Source organism: Genypterus blacodes, unplaced genomic scaffold (genome assembly GCF_046128005.1).
Source record: "Genypterus blacodes isolate CSIRO-AG114 ecotype Tasmania unplaced genomic scaffold, CSIRO-AGI_Gbla_v1 ptg000005l_1, whole genome shotgun sequence".
Lineage (NCBI taxonomy): Eukaryota > Metazoa > Chordata > Actinopteri > Ophidiiformes > Ophidiidae > Genypterus > Genypterus blacodes.
In genome coordinates, this window is record NW_027466819.1 from 1,316,922 (window position 1) to 1,330,573 (window position 13,652).

Here is a 13,652-nt window from a genome sequence, read left to right on the forward strand (position 1 = left end):
ACGCAGAAACTTAAACACTTAACTTCAGTTTATCTGTACCGCCTGTATACTTTGTGCCACGCTTCGTCTCTTATTGTCTGTTCCTCTCCGCCCGACGTCGGCTGCACTTTGCCGACCGGGCTTAGAGAGACGTTTCAAAAGAAGGCCAGCCGCGCTCTTGAATCATCGATAACAAAAAAACATCCATCCGCTCCTCCGGGCCTCAATAGGCAGCCGCTTCATCTGCCGGGCCGAGGATCCTTCTTTTAAAATACAAACTGTCCATTTCACTAGAGGATCTTGTCAAGTCTTTCAAAAAGCTGAAAGCTGAGAGCTGAGAGCGTGGAGTCCTCCTGACCTGGCGCTTTGGCTCGCAGCGATTATAACCATTGAGGCTGCGCTGTGAAATAGTGTTTGGATCTTAAGAGTGTTTAGTCAGTGACACGCCATTCCAGACCATTTGGTTTGTTGGACTCTCATTCAGTGTTATGATGTACAGGGCCGCTGTTTGAACACTCCAATCCTAATTGCCTGTCTTACTGCTTAAGATCGTTATCAGGATGGTCGTTTGAGATAATGGAGCTTCACACACACACACACAAAGAGAGAGAGAGAGACACAGAGAGAGAGAGAGGGAGAGCTTCTAATAATCCACTGAAACTGTGTCACAAGTGGTCAAGTTTGTGTGTTAAAGGAAGTTTCCGCCTGTGTGTGTGTGTGTCCGTTCGAGCGTACATGAGTTGGAGGAAGACCAAGCCTACAGGGTTTTATCTCCATTATGCGCCATATAACTCAACGCACATCAATAATGTATTGCTCACCATGTATTCATAATGTATAAGTGAATTTGCAACATGACCATATTTGTCGCATCCATTACGCGCTGCACTGGGAGATTTAGAATATGGATCTGCCTCCAGTGTGTAGTTTGGCAATACATACACGCACTGAGCGGTGATTGGCTTTGCAGAACAACGCCCCACCTTCATCTTCCTTCCGTGTATGAGTTGGTGATGGTGGATGAAACGATCGGTGTAGTTGATCTTCACCGCCATGTCTTATTCATCCTCCTCAGGTTCAACGAGAAAGTCAGACACATTAAGATTCTGACCAAGGACGGCTGCTTTTACATCGCTGAGAGTCGACTCTTCAAATCCGTGCTGGTAATAATTCCACCTTAAGGAGGAGGATTCTGCCCTGTTAACAAAATGATAATAAACTGATTAAGTTGTGTTTTATTTTTAGATTTGTTCCCAGGGTTGGTGTTGTAATCAGCTGCTTATTATTGCCTCAGGACAGATACACACACATTGGCTACATTTCCATGCAAACAATATCAGTCTAGCTGTGATGTTTCCTCCGTCAGCTTCATATTTATGTCAAACATCATCGCCAAACATCATCATTCATCAGAAAGTGACGATTTATGCGTGTGTGTGTGTGTGCGTGTGTGCGTGTGTGTGTGTGTGTGTGTGTGTGTGCGTGTGTGTGTGTGCGTGTGTGTGTGTGTATGTTGCTCTCTTGTTCCATGCAGGACTTGGTGGAGTATTACAAGCAGCACTCTTTGAAGGAGGGTTTCAGCAGTCTTGACACCACTCTGCAGGCCCCCTACAGAGAAGCGTCCAATGGCAACGAGCCCACGGCCAACACCAAGGCTGCAAGTGGTGAGTCTGCTTCACAAACAGCCGGGATTCTACAAAACCTGTTGTCTTGAAAGGTGTAAATGTCAGGAGTTCAGATCAGATCGGGGTTTTAATCACTGTTGGAAGCCTTCCTGAGTGTTTGTTGTGCCTGTTCGGGGTCTCAGGGCGAATGTTTGCTACCAGGCCTCTTCTGATGCATTCAGGTGTGAGGGAGAGCTTACAAATGAACTCCCTGTAAAAAGTCGACATCATGGTGCTAAAGTCAGCTGGGAGCTTAAGTATGTTTACAAAGTCATCATACATTTGAAGTATTTAGTAAACTGCAGTGTGCTAAGCAGATTTCCTTGCTGCCTCTGCTTTACTGGGTCCATCCTCTTGTGTGTATTAAGTCATAACGTCAAATACACACTTTTCTGCGCAAGAGATTTAGATTTAAATATACGTCCTCTTCCGCTTCGTCCACAATACACAGGATTCAGATCTTTGTCATATTAGGTTTGTTTATTTCTATGTGAATAGCCTGAATCATCCGTTCCCACTTTCTGATGTAAATTCATGTTTGTCACGTTTCCCTTGGTGTCACATGTTGATAAATTGTCGCATGGTGAAATGTTTCTAAATGCTGTAATCAATCAAAGGAGTTGGAATTTGTGCTTTCAAATGTTGCACTGGTTTGAAAACAAAGGATGTAAATTAGGTTTCATGATTTTTATACTTTATAGTCAAGTTGAGTCTTGTTTATGAAAAGAAAACATCCAACGCGACTGAAAAATAAGAAGGATAGGAATATGTATCTAAAAATGCGATTGGTTATTACCGTTTATCCTGAAGGAGTAAGAGATAGAGATGGAGGGGAGAGGGGTGAGCAGGAAGGTGAAGAGAGGCAAGATGTGGTGAGAGAGAGAGAGAGAGAACGGGGGAAACGACGGCGGCGGGGAGAGAGCAGAGGATGTGAGATTGAAGTCGAGGACAGATGACAGATGACAGATGCAGGGAGATGGAGGAGGGAAGGAGCAAGAGAAAAAAGGGAGAGACTGGGGGAGGGAAGGCAAAGAGTAAGAAACAGAAAGGAGGAGCTTCGGCAGCTCACCGGGCTTAGCAGAGAGGTCCCAGTTAGGGCCCGATGCCCCAGGCAAGCACTGGGAGCCTGCTACTCCAAAACGTCACTCTCTGCACGCTGCTTAGCTCTGAGATGGCTTCACAATTTTCCTGACAGGACATGACATTTCACTCGGGCTGGCAGCAGAGGAAATTGTGTGACAGCCGGGTGTGTGTGTGTGCGTGTAAACAAGAACAGCCACCGCAACAGCAGCTGAGGCAAGCAGATGAATGCCAGAACAAAGTCAAAGTTGGCCCTTTGTGTCTGCTCACATGTAGAATTCTGCCACATCTCTGTCCCCTGCCTCCGTCGGCTGCATCACTCTCCCAGAGCATCAGGCTTCAAAGCTTTCCTCTGCAATAGGTGTGTTTGAGTAACGCTGCCATTCACCGCGCCTCCTTTATTGAGAGAGCCTTGACAGACCTACCTTTGCCTCGGTGCATTCTGGGATAGACTGTTATTGCCTTAAGTCGCCCACCTCCCATAGACAGGCAGCCAGTGTGGGCACGGCGCACTGCGTCTGGTAAACACACTCCACCGAAAGACAGATGTCACGACTGGAAATACAGAGAAACCTACACAATGTGGTTTGAGGGGAAGTACGAGGAAATGATCGCACGATGACGATCGGAGAGTGACAATGAGGCCGTCCAGACTGTGGTTGAATAAGAACTAAAAACCCCAACATCCTCCCAACTGAGGCAAATTAAAAAAAAATGGAGAATTAATTTTAAAATGATCATTTATTATCTGGCCGTCATTAAACACAATTACAGCAAAATTAATCAAATTAGCTCATCTTTACACATAGATATCAATCAAAATCTGTCAAAATGTGCTGCCAAAAGCACTGCAGAATATCACTTTGAGAAGTGGCTTGATTGTTCTTAATTGTGACAATTAAGTCGTTCACTGTAATGAAAGTGAATGTGACGATAATAAGGCAGGGATTTTGAATATGTTGGCAATCAGATCTTCCTTTTCCACATCACCAAGCTTTAATCCAGTGTATACACACATATGCACTATGTAACAGTAGCAGTCATCCCTGCAGGTGTGTGTGCGTGTATTTGCGTGGGTGTACGTGTGCGTGTGTGTGTGCGTGTGTGTGCTGTTCGGTCAGGCAAACAGTTGACACATATTGGCCTGCATTTACTTATCCCTGTTGGGGGAGGGAAAAGGCATGGAACCATATTGTTGTGTTGACAGGAGGTGGTTTACTCAATACGAGGGGTCTGTTGGCTCAGATGGGCTTTCAGATGTGACCAGACGTGCTTGGCTCTGCGGAGTGGAATCACAGCCGCTGCCTTGACAGGGCGTCTCGCTGTGCACAGACGTACCCCATGCTGCTGCCGGGGCTCGGCTCAAGGCCTCACCTGGTACCGAGCGGCAAAGGGTCTTTGTTTATTATTCTTACACAGTGTAAATGTCTGCTGTGCTGTACCGTCTACGAGTACGGCAGAGTTATATAGTGCTTTACAGCCGGAACAGTAAAAGGAAAATAACAAGTGATAGTTTGAACCGTACTGCTGTGAGAAATCACAGTAATATGAAAATAGACTTGGAGCAGGGAAAAATGGAGTAAAGTTATGTGAGAGAAAAAGAAAGAGAAACATCACATCAATAACAATCACCAACAAACTGCAAATAAGGTTTTATATCAGTATGAATCAGACTGCAACCGTGACAACAGGTTATTTTATTTTATGCATATACAGTCCATATGGAATCAAAGGAGACCTAGGACAGTATCTTGGGGCACTCCACATTTTCAGGGTAGCAGTAAAGGATGTGGACTCACTCACAGACCTGTCTTGCCCCGTGTGCTGACCCGTGTGCTGACCTGTGCTGACCTGTGCTGACCTGTGCTGACCTTTGCTTTTGGGTCTGACCTGGAGAACAGTGGAGAGGCTGAATGGGAGAGAGGAGTGGACTCATTACTGCTGCGTAGCAAAACAAACCGACCTTTCTCTGTGCTAACAATCCAAGAAAAGTCCTGAATCTAATGCAAGGACGAGCACGATGCCTTCACCATTTCACCCTCCTCTCCCTCTCTTCTCTTCTCTCCCTCCTGTCCTTGATTTTTTTATTTTGTTCTTTGACTTTGCCAACTCTTTCTCCCTCTCTCTCTCTCTCTCTCTCTCTCTCTCTCTCTCTCTCTCTCTCTCTCTCTCTCTGTCTCTCTCCCTCTCCCTCTCTCTCTCTCTCTCTCTCTGTCTTTGTCAAACTTGTGTTTACTTTGCTTATGTTCTCTCTTTGCTCCCTCTACGGCCTGCACCCCCATCACTCACTCGGTTCCTCTGTAGTTTCTGCTGGCGGCTGCAGCTTTGTTCCTCCTTCCTCTTCGCCTTTCTGGTCAGGTAACGGCACAGCTTCTCTGCTCTCTGTCCCACTCTTGATTCTTCCTCTATCCCCACATTTCCAGGTGTCTTGGAAGACTTTGCATTCTCTATTAAATGCTAGTGTGTAATAATTAAGGTCCAATATCGGCTTTGTCTGTCCAATGCTGCGTACAGTGTGTGTGTGTAGAGATACAATACAAGTGCATAGTGCTTGCATGTGTTTTTGTGTGACGTGTGTGTGTGTGTGTATCGTGTGGCATGTGTGTACTTGCTGTATGCATGTGTGCATGAATGATTACCCATGACATTTCATTCCACCTGCATGCTTACCCACCGCCTCAGGTTTATACTGTATATTTCATTTCTTCCACCAACGATCATTATTCATTGTTGCTCTTGCGTTTCTGGTTTTAGAATGACATAAAATCAAACCCGTCTGTGCCAGAAAGCCTCAGACACTGAGCCACACTGTAGCAAGATGCCATGTTTATGATTGCAGCGTAGTTTAAAAAGGATCAATTGTACCTGTATCACAGTACAGGTATCACAGTCATGTTAGTCTGCTGATTGGAGAGGTTATATATTGTTTTGACATTACATCAGAGACATTACAGTGAGATCCTTTATCTGCGTGTGTTGCATCTCTCCAGGAGCTGAGCGATTCACAATTATAGCTCTTCTAAAGACTCACACTGCGACACAATGGATGTTCATGTCATCATTACTCTCATCCCTGTGCGTTTCTATTTAGCTGTCTTTAGATAGACTTACTCTGAGAAATACAAATCAGCTTATCAGACTCGTGTGACCAACTATTAAAGGTAAAATGATTGAATGGACTACAATGTTATTAATAATCACAAGACATTGATTGCCGCATAAACTCCTGCATCCTGCGTCTCAGAGCGGAAATTGTACGAAAAGGTGAATACATGTGTAGGTCAGGATTTCTAATAAGTTGTCATTCGATTTTCATCTTCAGCAGTAAAACACACGTAATAATATAAACGCCAACTGTTTGTGTTTTGACTTCCTGTCTTCTGACTGAATGTCTCCCGTTCCAGTCTTCTCTCCCAGGGTGGTTGGTGTTGCAGTTGCACGCTATGACTTCAGCTCCAGAGACACACGGGAGCTCTCCCTGCATGAGGGCGACACGGTGAAGATCTACTCCAAGATGGCCAACGGATGGTGGCGGGGGGAGGTTGATGGCAGGGTGGGTTCACCTGTTCCATTCAGTGTTTAGTCATTTACCAGATATTTGTTTGGTCTTTGTTTAAGGATAAGTTAAGTGTTCCCTTAGTATCTGTATATTCTTCAGCTGTACATGAATTGTATGAGTGTTCTTGTTTTTTTTCAGGTGGGCTGGTTTCCCTCCACCTATGTGGAAGAGGAGGACTGAGTGCTGACCACTGCCGATGGAAGCTGCACCGCCCCGCCGCTCTCTGTGCCGCGCCAGTCAGATGTCTTTGATAAGAATCTAGCCAGTTGCACTTAAGAGGAAGCCCCTCAGCCCCTCATCCCCTCATCCCCTCATCCCCTCATCCCCTCAGCCGCTCGCCTGCCCTCTGACAGACTCCCACACAGAGCAGATGTCAAATCACACATTCCAGGAGCGTCACTCCATATCTTTCCTCTCTGTGGCCCTGTCTGCCCCGCAGCCGGCTGGGGAGGAGGGCATGTGCGGCGGTGCCCAGATAACTCCACCCTCGCCCTCCCACACACACACACACTCACACACACCTCTCCTCACCCTCTACAGGCCCAACCCAGTGGGCGCATGAATATTTCAGGAGCATCTATTCTGTTTGCCCAGCCATCCTCAGCGCCAAGGAGCCCCCGCCTCCTCCTGCCGCCTGAACACTGACCTCAAACCAAAGAAGCTCCACTCACCTTGTCTTATTATTGATGACTCCATTGGCTGGTGTGAGACTTGCCTTCACTGTCATCATGTTTTGATACTGGAAAGGCTCGGTCACCCAACTGGAACGCGGCTCCTGCTGACAGCGCAACACCACCGCCTCCTCCTCCACCTCCACCTCCTCCTCTTCCACCTCCTCCACCTCCTCCCAGGTACCTCACAGTGCTGGAGAATACAGGAGCCTCTGCCTGTTGGTGGAATACTACAGACGTTCACCAGCTTTTAAGGTTAAACCTTATTTTATTTGTAGAAGTTCAAATCAGTAGTCTACACTGTGATATTTAAACATGAGTGACCACTGATGAATCATGACACATTTGTTCCAATTCTGCAATAATATCTTCTGTCTTCTGGTGAAGAAATGTTCCAAAGTTGAGTTTCTCAGATGGAGTATGAACTCACACACACACACACAGACTCATGAAAGAGACAATTGGTGCACAGAATAGTCAACAAGCTCAATAACTTTTGTGTGTGTGTGTGTGTGTGTGTGTGTGTGTGTGTGTGTGTGTGTTGGCCCTCCTTCATTTTCCCGCTCATTCCATATGGAAAGCGGAGAGGACTTTTACATCCCCCAGATTTGTGTTTACCTCGACTCTTTCTGTTCTCAGATTGAATGATTCAATGGTGATGTAAGAGCTGTTCACTGTAGTGCAAGGTAATACAAGGGCGTCAAGCAAAGCCGCTTCCCCCTCGAGCACAAACGCCTCGCCCGCTGTGTGTGTGTGTGTGAGAGAGAGAGAGTGTGTGACGCTATGTAAATAGTTAATAGAATTCTCTTTTTAAATTGTTTTTGAGATGGTGACTTGTTTTCCTCTTCAGACTAATTTGACATTGCAGGAATAAAAGGCTGCAAGTTGCATCAGAATCCCAACTGAGCCAGACACAGGATAGGAAAGAGATACTGAGATAAATGTGAAGCTTTTCTTAGATTCCTTACATTCTACTTGTTGCATTTTCCCATTGGGGTTCACTTTGGTTTGACACTTTCCAAGCAAAGCAAAACAATGGATGGAAGGTGTTAATTCATTTCTGTGGTTGCAAAAATTACGACAAAGAATCCTATAGAACTGTTTCCTTTTGATTCTGGAGTTTTCATTGTACTAAGAAGTCAATCACCAAATGAAACGCAAAGTTTAGAATGCAGCTACTGTCTAATATCTACAACCACATCATTTATACTGAATTGTTGCATATTTTCCTAGCAGCTTTGTAATAAATTCCTTAACTTATTCATTTTTCAGTAAACCATGGTGGTGGGTGTGAGATTTATTTACATTTAATGTTCTCTTTCTGCTGTTCTCATTCATTTAATTGCATTTGTGTGCCGCAGTTTTTAAAACATCAGTCAACAGAGATAAAACGTTTGAGAATAAGGTTTCTTTTATACAGCAGATCCTCCTGTATTCAGTATTCTGGTGGTGTATACACTCCTTCATACGTTTCCCCCCGCGGCCCTGCAGCCTCTCTAATGGCCAGACTCAGCGGAGGAGCGACTCGGCCGCTCCGACACTAACCCTCCTGTCAGCGCGCCACAAAGAACGGCTCTCCTAATACTCTTCCTCTCCTTAATCTGCCTGTTCCTGTCTTAGCCAAAGAGATGAAAGGTGACAACAGTGGGGCTGGACAGTGGCCAGAGAGCGAGCGAGCGAGAGAGAAATGAGAGTACAAGGTTGGATGAAGAAGATAAAGTACGCGGAGGCAGAGAGGATGATGTGAAGTGTGGGTGTGCGCAGATCTGAGCGCGAGAGACGAAAGACAGACGGAGAGAGATAAGGAAACCGTGCATCATCTTCAACGGCCTGAATGATCTCTTAACCCCTTTGTCTTCGCCAGTCAGCCCCTTTGCTTCTCTATGTGGGGGTTAAACAGGGATTTCACAAAATCCAAAGCTGCCCTCGATTACCGTGAGCCTCCCGGCGCCGTCGCTCAGAGGGGCTTCGATCTCCCCAAAAGACTTTATATCTGACAGATTTATATTCAGTTGCTGAGTTGTGACCAGCGTGAGCCCCTCTTAGAAAAATCATGAAACTACAACTACAGAGTTTTTATGTTTCTGAGGAAGAGGAAGGGAAGCAATAACTCGCCCGTTCCCAAAGCCACAGATTCTTCTTCAGGTGCGTTTTACACGTACGTTATAATGTCGAAGATGCTGCGATAAAGCTGGGAGAAGCCGGACAAAAGTTTGGGCTTTATTTGTCGACGTTCCTCACCTTTCTCCCCTGCGGCCTTTCAGAGTTCTTGGAGGCGACCAAACAGGAAGCAACATTTCTTCACCGCTCTCCATCCATTAATGTGACTCAGGCACCGTCAGAGGAAACATAGTTGGAATAGAAACCCTGCAAGTCGTCTGTATCACTTTGAGTTCTGTTTCCTCCTGCTGCGTCCTCATTTGGGGACGTTAGGTTTCTTCCTCCTCTAACCCTTAAACAACTTAAACCTGTTGTCCTCATATCTGGACATTTTTCTCTCCGACCCCTAGTTGAGCAGGGGGCGTGGCTCATTCTTCCAAAACATCAATTGACCTGATGGTGGCGCTATAACAGTCTGTTCACTCTCATCATTGAGGGGACGGAGTCATAACTTCATCTCTGCATGATACAGGCCGGGGACTTGAAATGAGCACAAACAAAGTACACGAAAGACGTGAAGAAGAAGAGGAGGAGGAGGTAAGAACACGACCACCCTCCTCCCTTCTCTCCTCCATGCTGCTCCTCTCTGTGAGGACTCTATCAGTGCTACCCAGCAATTAAGATCTCACAGATCAAAGCAGACTAAATGAGCTAATCCTCAGAGAGCCAATGCTCCCCTCCCCTGTCTGTCTCTCTCCACGTCTCTCCTCTCGCTCTCTCTCACCCCAGCTTCTTCCTCTTGACTCGTGGCTCCTTTAGCCGCCTGGCCTCCGCTTTGATGCTTAAAGACGGTGGCGTGTGCAGTCTGCCAAAATTGTAAAACGCTGAATAAATGCGCATTAATGAGTAACGCTTTCACATCTTATAACTTCATTTGCACAGGCCGGGCTCGCTCTCTCAAAGCTCTTCAAAACTTAATTAATCACTCCATCCGACGCCCGCATGCCGTGCAGAAGGGCACAGGCCGCCGACATCAAACTTTTGGGAGCCAAGGCGTTTTTGTACGATGTTAGAAAGCGAGCGATATTAAAACTAACGACAATCTTGAGTTAGAACTTCTGAGTGACAGATTTGAGGTCAATAGCGGTTCAAAGGAGCGTGACGCCGCCGCCGCAGCCACGCGAGCCGAGCCGCCTAGCAGGTCGGCCATTATCATAGAAAAGCAGAGCATCTGCCTGTGACTCCCAGGGACGGGTTTAACGAGGTGGCGCCGCCGCTCGTCATGGGGGCTGCTCTGGCGCGGGCCTGTCTGTCTGTCACACTCCCCGCTTCCTCTTCCTCTCCCCGTCTCTGTCTCCCCGTCTCTGTTTGCCCGCCGTGTCCTCCGGGCGCGTCACACACCGGGCTGGCGTCGGTGTTTACCGCTGCCTCTTCTCCACCGGGGGGGCCATTGTTTGGCGGTTGGCTTTAGTGATGAAGGCTTCTGGCTCCTCTCCTTTATGTCTCTCCATTGTAACTTTAATCTCTTGTTTTTGTGCGCCTGCTGTTGGTCTCTCATCATGTCGGACCATTGTCTTTGATTATCTGTCGGTTTGTTTTTTATATTCCCTAAAAGATCTTCGCTCAGGGATTCTCTGGCGCCGCCACCTGTTCCTCATTCCCACAACGCACGTGACGATACCCCTCGGATTAGTCTGAGTTACAGTCAAAGCCTTTGATAATTCATTGGAGACTAAAAACTAAATGTTAACATAAACAAAGCTTGTGTTTGAAGAATTCTTGTTTTTGTGAGGCTCTAAAATCCAGATTGGTAGCAGTTACCATGGTGACACAATGCAGATAATTGTGTCAGTGCTGCCAGTGACAAAATCTGATCCAAGAGGGTGAAATACTAATATACAGGAAAAAGCACAGATAAATGAAGGCCAGGGTGCTTCCATGAAAAACATAATTATTAATTCACACAACCATATGTAGAAGTGAAGAAGACGCTCCCGGGAATGAACCTGGTTACATTTGGACTGAATCAAAATACAGATTATAAATTAATGTGGACCAAAACAGAACTACTTTTCCAGTATTAACACAAATACTTTTCTTTTAGAGATTTTGTTTTCCCAATCCAACCCATTAGTGAGAAGGAATTTCACCTGGTTTGATTTTTAACACACCTGGTTTGTGCTGTCCCTTCTAGAAAATGCTGATTTCTTCCTGTTTTGTCTCCCTTATGTTGTTTGTGATAATGGTTACGGATGGCCACACACCTCGCTCTTCCTCCCAGCAGATGTTAAAAATAAGGATAAACGGTTTTCTTCCAAGCTCAGGAGAAACGCCGGGGCAGACTGCGAGTGCTATCTTTTATTTATGGATGCCGTTGGTGTGATACATAAATAATTTCTCCGACAGTGTGTCAGGAGCTCGCTGTGCCAATCCCAGCCAGGGCTGATTTGCAATTTAGGTGTGGCGCTGAAGGCCGGAAACTGTGGGATTTGGCATTGAGGGGGGAAAAAAAACAGACAGGAGCTGTGATGGCGTGTGACACTGAAGGGGAAGTGAAGGGATTACCATGTGTAGCCCGAGAGCCGATTGCTCCCTCAGATTGTATTGAAATGAAGGGACATCAGATTGGATTCTGGACGTGACACGAAAGCAGATTCTCATTTCTTTCCTTTGGAACTAGATTCCTGCATTCTCGCAATGCACATCACTAATTAAAACTCCACGTTTCATTTCAAAGAAAGTCTGCAGATATGTTGCCGCTCACTTTAACCTCCTGAGACTCTGACATTTATTTTGTATGTATTTTTAATCTCTCCTTGCTTGTTTGGGATTAGTGGGAAGAGTGTGATCACAAAGAGTGTAACACTGTTGTTCCTGTCTGCAAATGTGGTATTTACACCACTAGGGTCCAGAGAGAAATGTCCAGACATGAGGAGAACAGGTTTAAGTTGAGCACAATGTTGTATAAGGTTTGGGGAAGGAAGAATGTAATGTCCTCATATGAGGATGCAGGAAGTTGAAGAAGTCAAAGCGATAAAGCCCACCTGCAGAGTTTCTATTCCAACTATGTTTCCTCTGGTGTTGCCTGTGTTGCAGTAATAGATATGGAGCTGTGAAGAAATGTTGCTTCCTGTTTAGTCGCCTCCAAGAACTCTGAAAGGCAGCGGGGGAGAAAGGTATTTCCATGACGATCCAGCAGAGGCGTCTCAGACTGGTTTTGTTCTTTTCCATTGATCGGAGTGTTCTCTAACTCTGCGCACCACGCCACGTCACCGCACAGCAGCTGCCCTTGCAATGTCAAGGATGTGAATAATAGAAGTTTGATAAAGCCACATATGGCGTGCTGTCCCACCCCTCCATAAGTGCCATTCCTGATGTGTTGCAGCGTACAGTAAATGGACTCGGAATGATTTTTTACTTGCCAGGGCTGAAAAATTGATTAGACGGCGACATAAGTTCCTATAGATGCTTGTGTGTGTGCATGTGTGTGTGTGTGTGTGTCCGTGTGAGAGTGAGTGTTGCGTCTGCTTGCACTGTATGTGTTGAACATGTAAAAGTAGCTATGGAGCAATATTGCGCCGCTGCATCTATTTTAATCTAAACACCATTCCCTGTATTAAAGAACATGTTTCCTCCCGTGAAACATTTTAATCATTCGTCCACACCTGTTCAGTTATAGCACCTTCTCACAAAGGAGCCAAGAAAAAACAGAGGTTACTGTACAGCATGGGCAGATTACAGGGTGAGACTGAGTGTCATGAGTGACAGCAGCAGATAAAGGTAAATACGCTTTTATTCTTTCCTTTTATGATGTCTAAGTTGTGTTTTTATGTCTTTAATTCAGACGTGCATTTGCGTGTCTCATTTGTTTTAATGTGATGTCATAATCTCCAGTCCAGGGAATACACATGGGAAGTAGTTTATAGTGATAATCTGGTACAATGGAACTTTGTACACGATCCCTTAGAAATAAACTGTTAAAATACAAAAAGAATAAAAAAAACAAAAACAATTCCAGTCTTTCAATGATTGGGATCAGTTTTGTAAACTTTTGTGTGAACTTTGCTGGATATCTCTCAAAGCAAAAACTCTCTGAACAAAACCGGACAAAATCAAAAACAAAGTGACACAAGCAAGTAAATAATAGAATAACTTTTCCATTGTCAGGCGCCGCCAGGCTCTGCCAGAACACAGATGCTTTAAAAGAAGAGACGGCCCTTGTGGAAGCTCAGCGTCTCCATATGGAGCCACAGGCCTGCAGCTTCATGTCTTCTGTTACAGTGACAGTGGAGCCAGCAGCTGGAGTCTGCGCAGTGAAAAGGTCAAGGTCGCCTTATTGTAACAAACACTAAGCTCCACGTGTGAACACTGCATGGATGTTGAGCTGTAATTCTGTATATAATTGAAATCCATGATTCGGTGCTTGAGGCAGAAACGCGTCTGTGCCAGCCTCTGCATCATTATTTTTAGCATAAACACTATTAATATTCAATCAGTCCAGAGGAAATTTGAATGCAGGGATTCATACTGTGGGTTTGCTGATGGTTTTATTTACAATGTTGACTGACAGAGAAGTTTAGCTTTTCTGTCTAATGTTGG

At 45.5% G+C, this 13,652-nt stretch overlaps 1 protein-coding gene across 2 annotated transcripts in view; it reads left to right on the forward strand.

The window, feature by feature from the left end:
• Positions 1 to 8,008, forward strand: part of LOC142999305 (guanine nucleotide exchange factor VAV3-like) — a 32,312-nt gene extending 24,304 nt beyond the window's left edge. For both annotated transcript variants that reach the window (XM_076148804.1, XM_076148795.1), the window contains exons 24-27: positions 1,055 to 1,142; positions 1,514 to 1,643; positions 6,128 to 6,276; positions 6,421 to 8,008. In XM_076148804.1, the coding sequence (XP_076004919.1) occupies positions 1,055 to 1,142; positions 1,514 to 1,643; positions 6,128 to 6,276; positions 6,421 to 6,462 (409 nt within the window). In that variant the 3' untranslated portion in view covers positions 6,463 to 8,008. The remainder of the gene's footprint in view (positions 1 to 1,054; positions 1,143 to 1,513; positions 1,644 to 6,127; positions 6,277 to 6,420) is intronic.
• Positions 8,009 to 13,652: the final 5,644 nt, after the last annotated feature.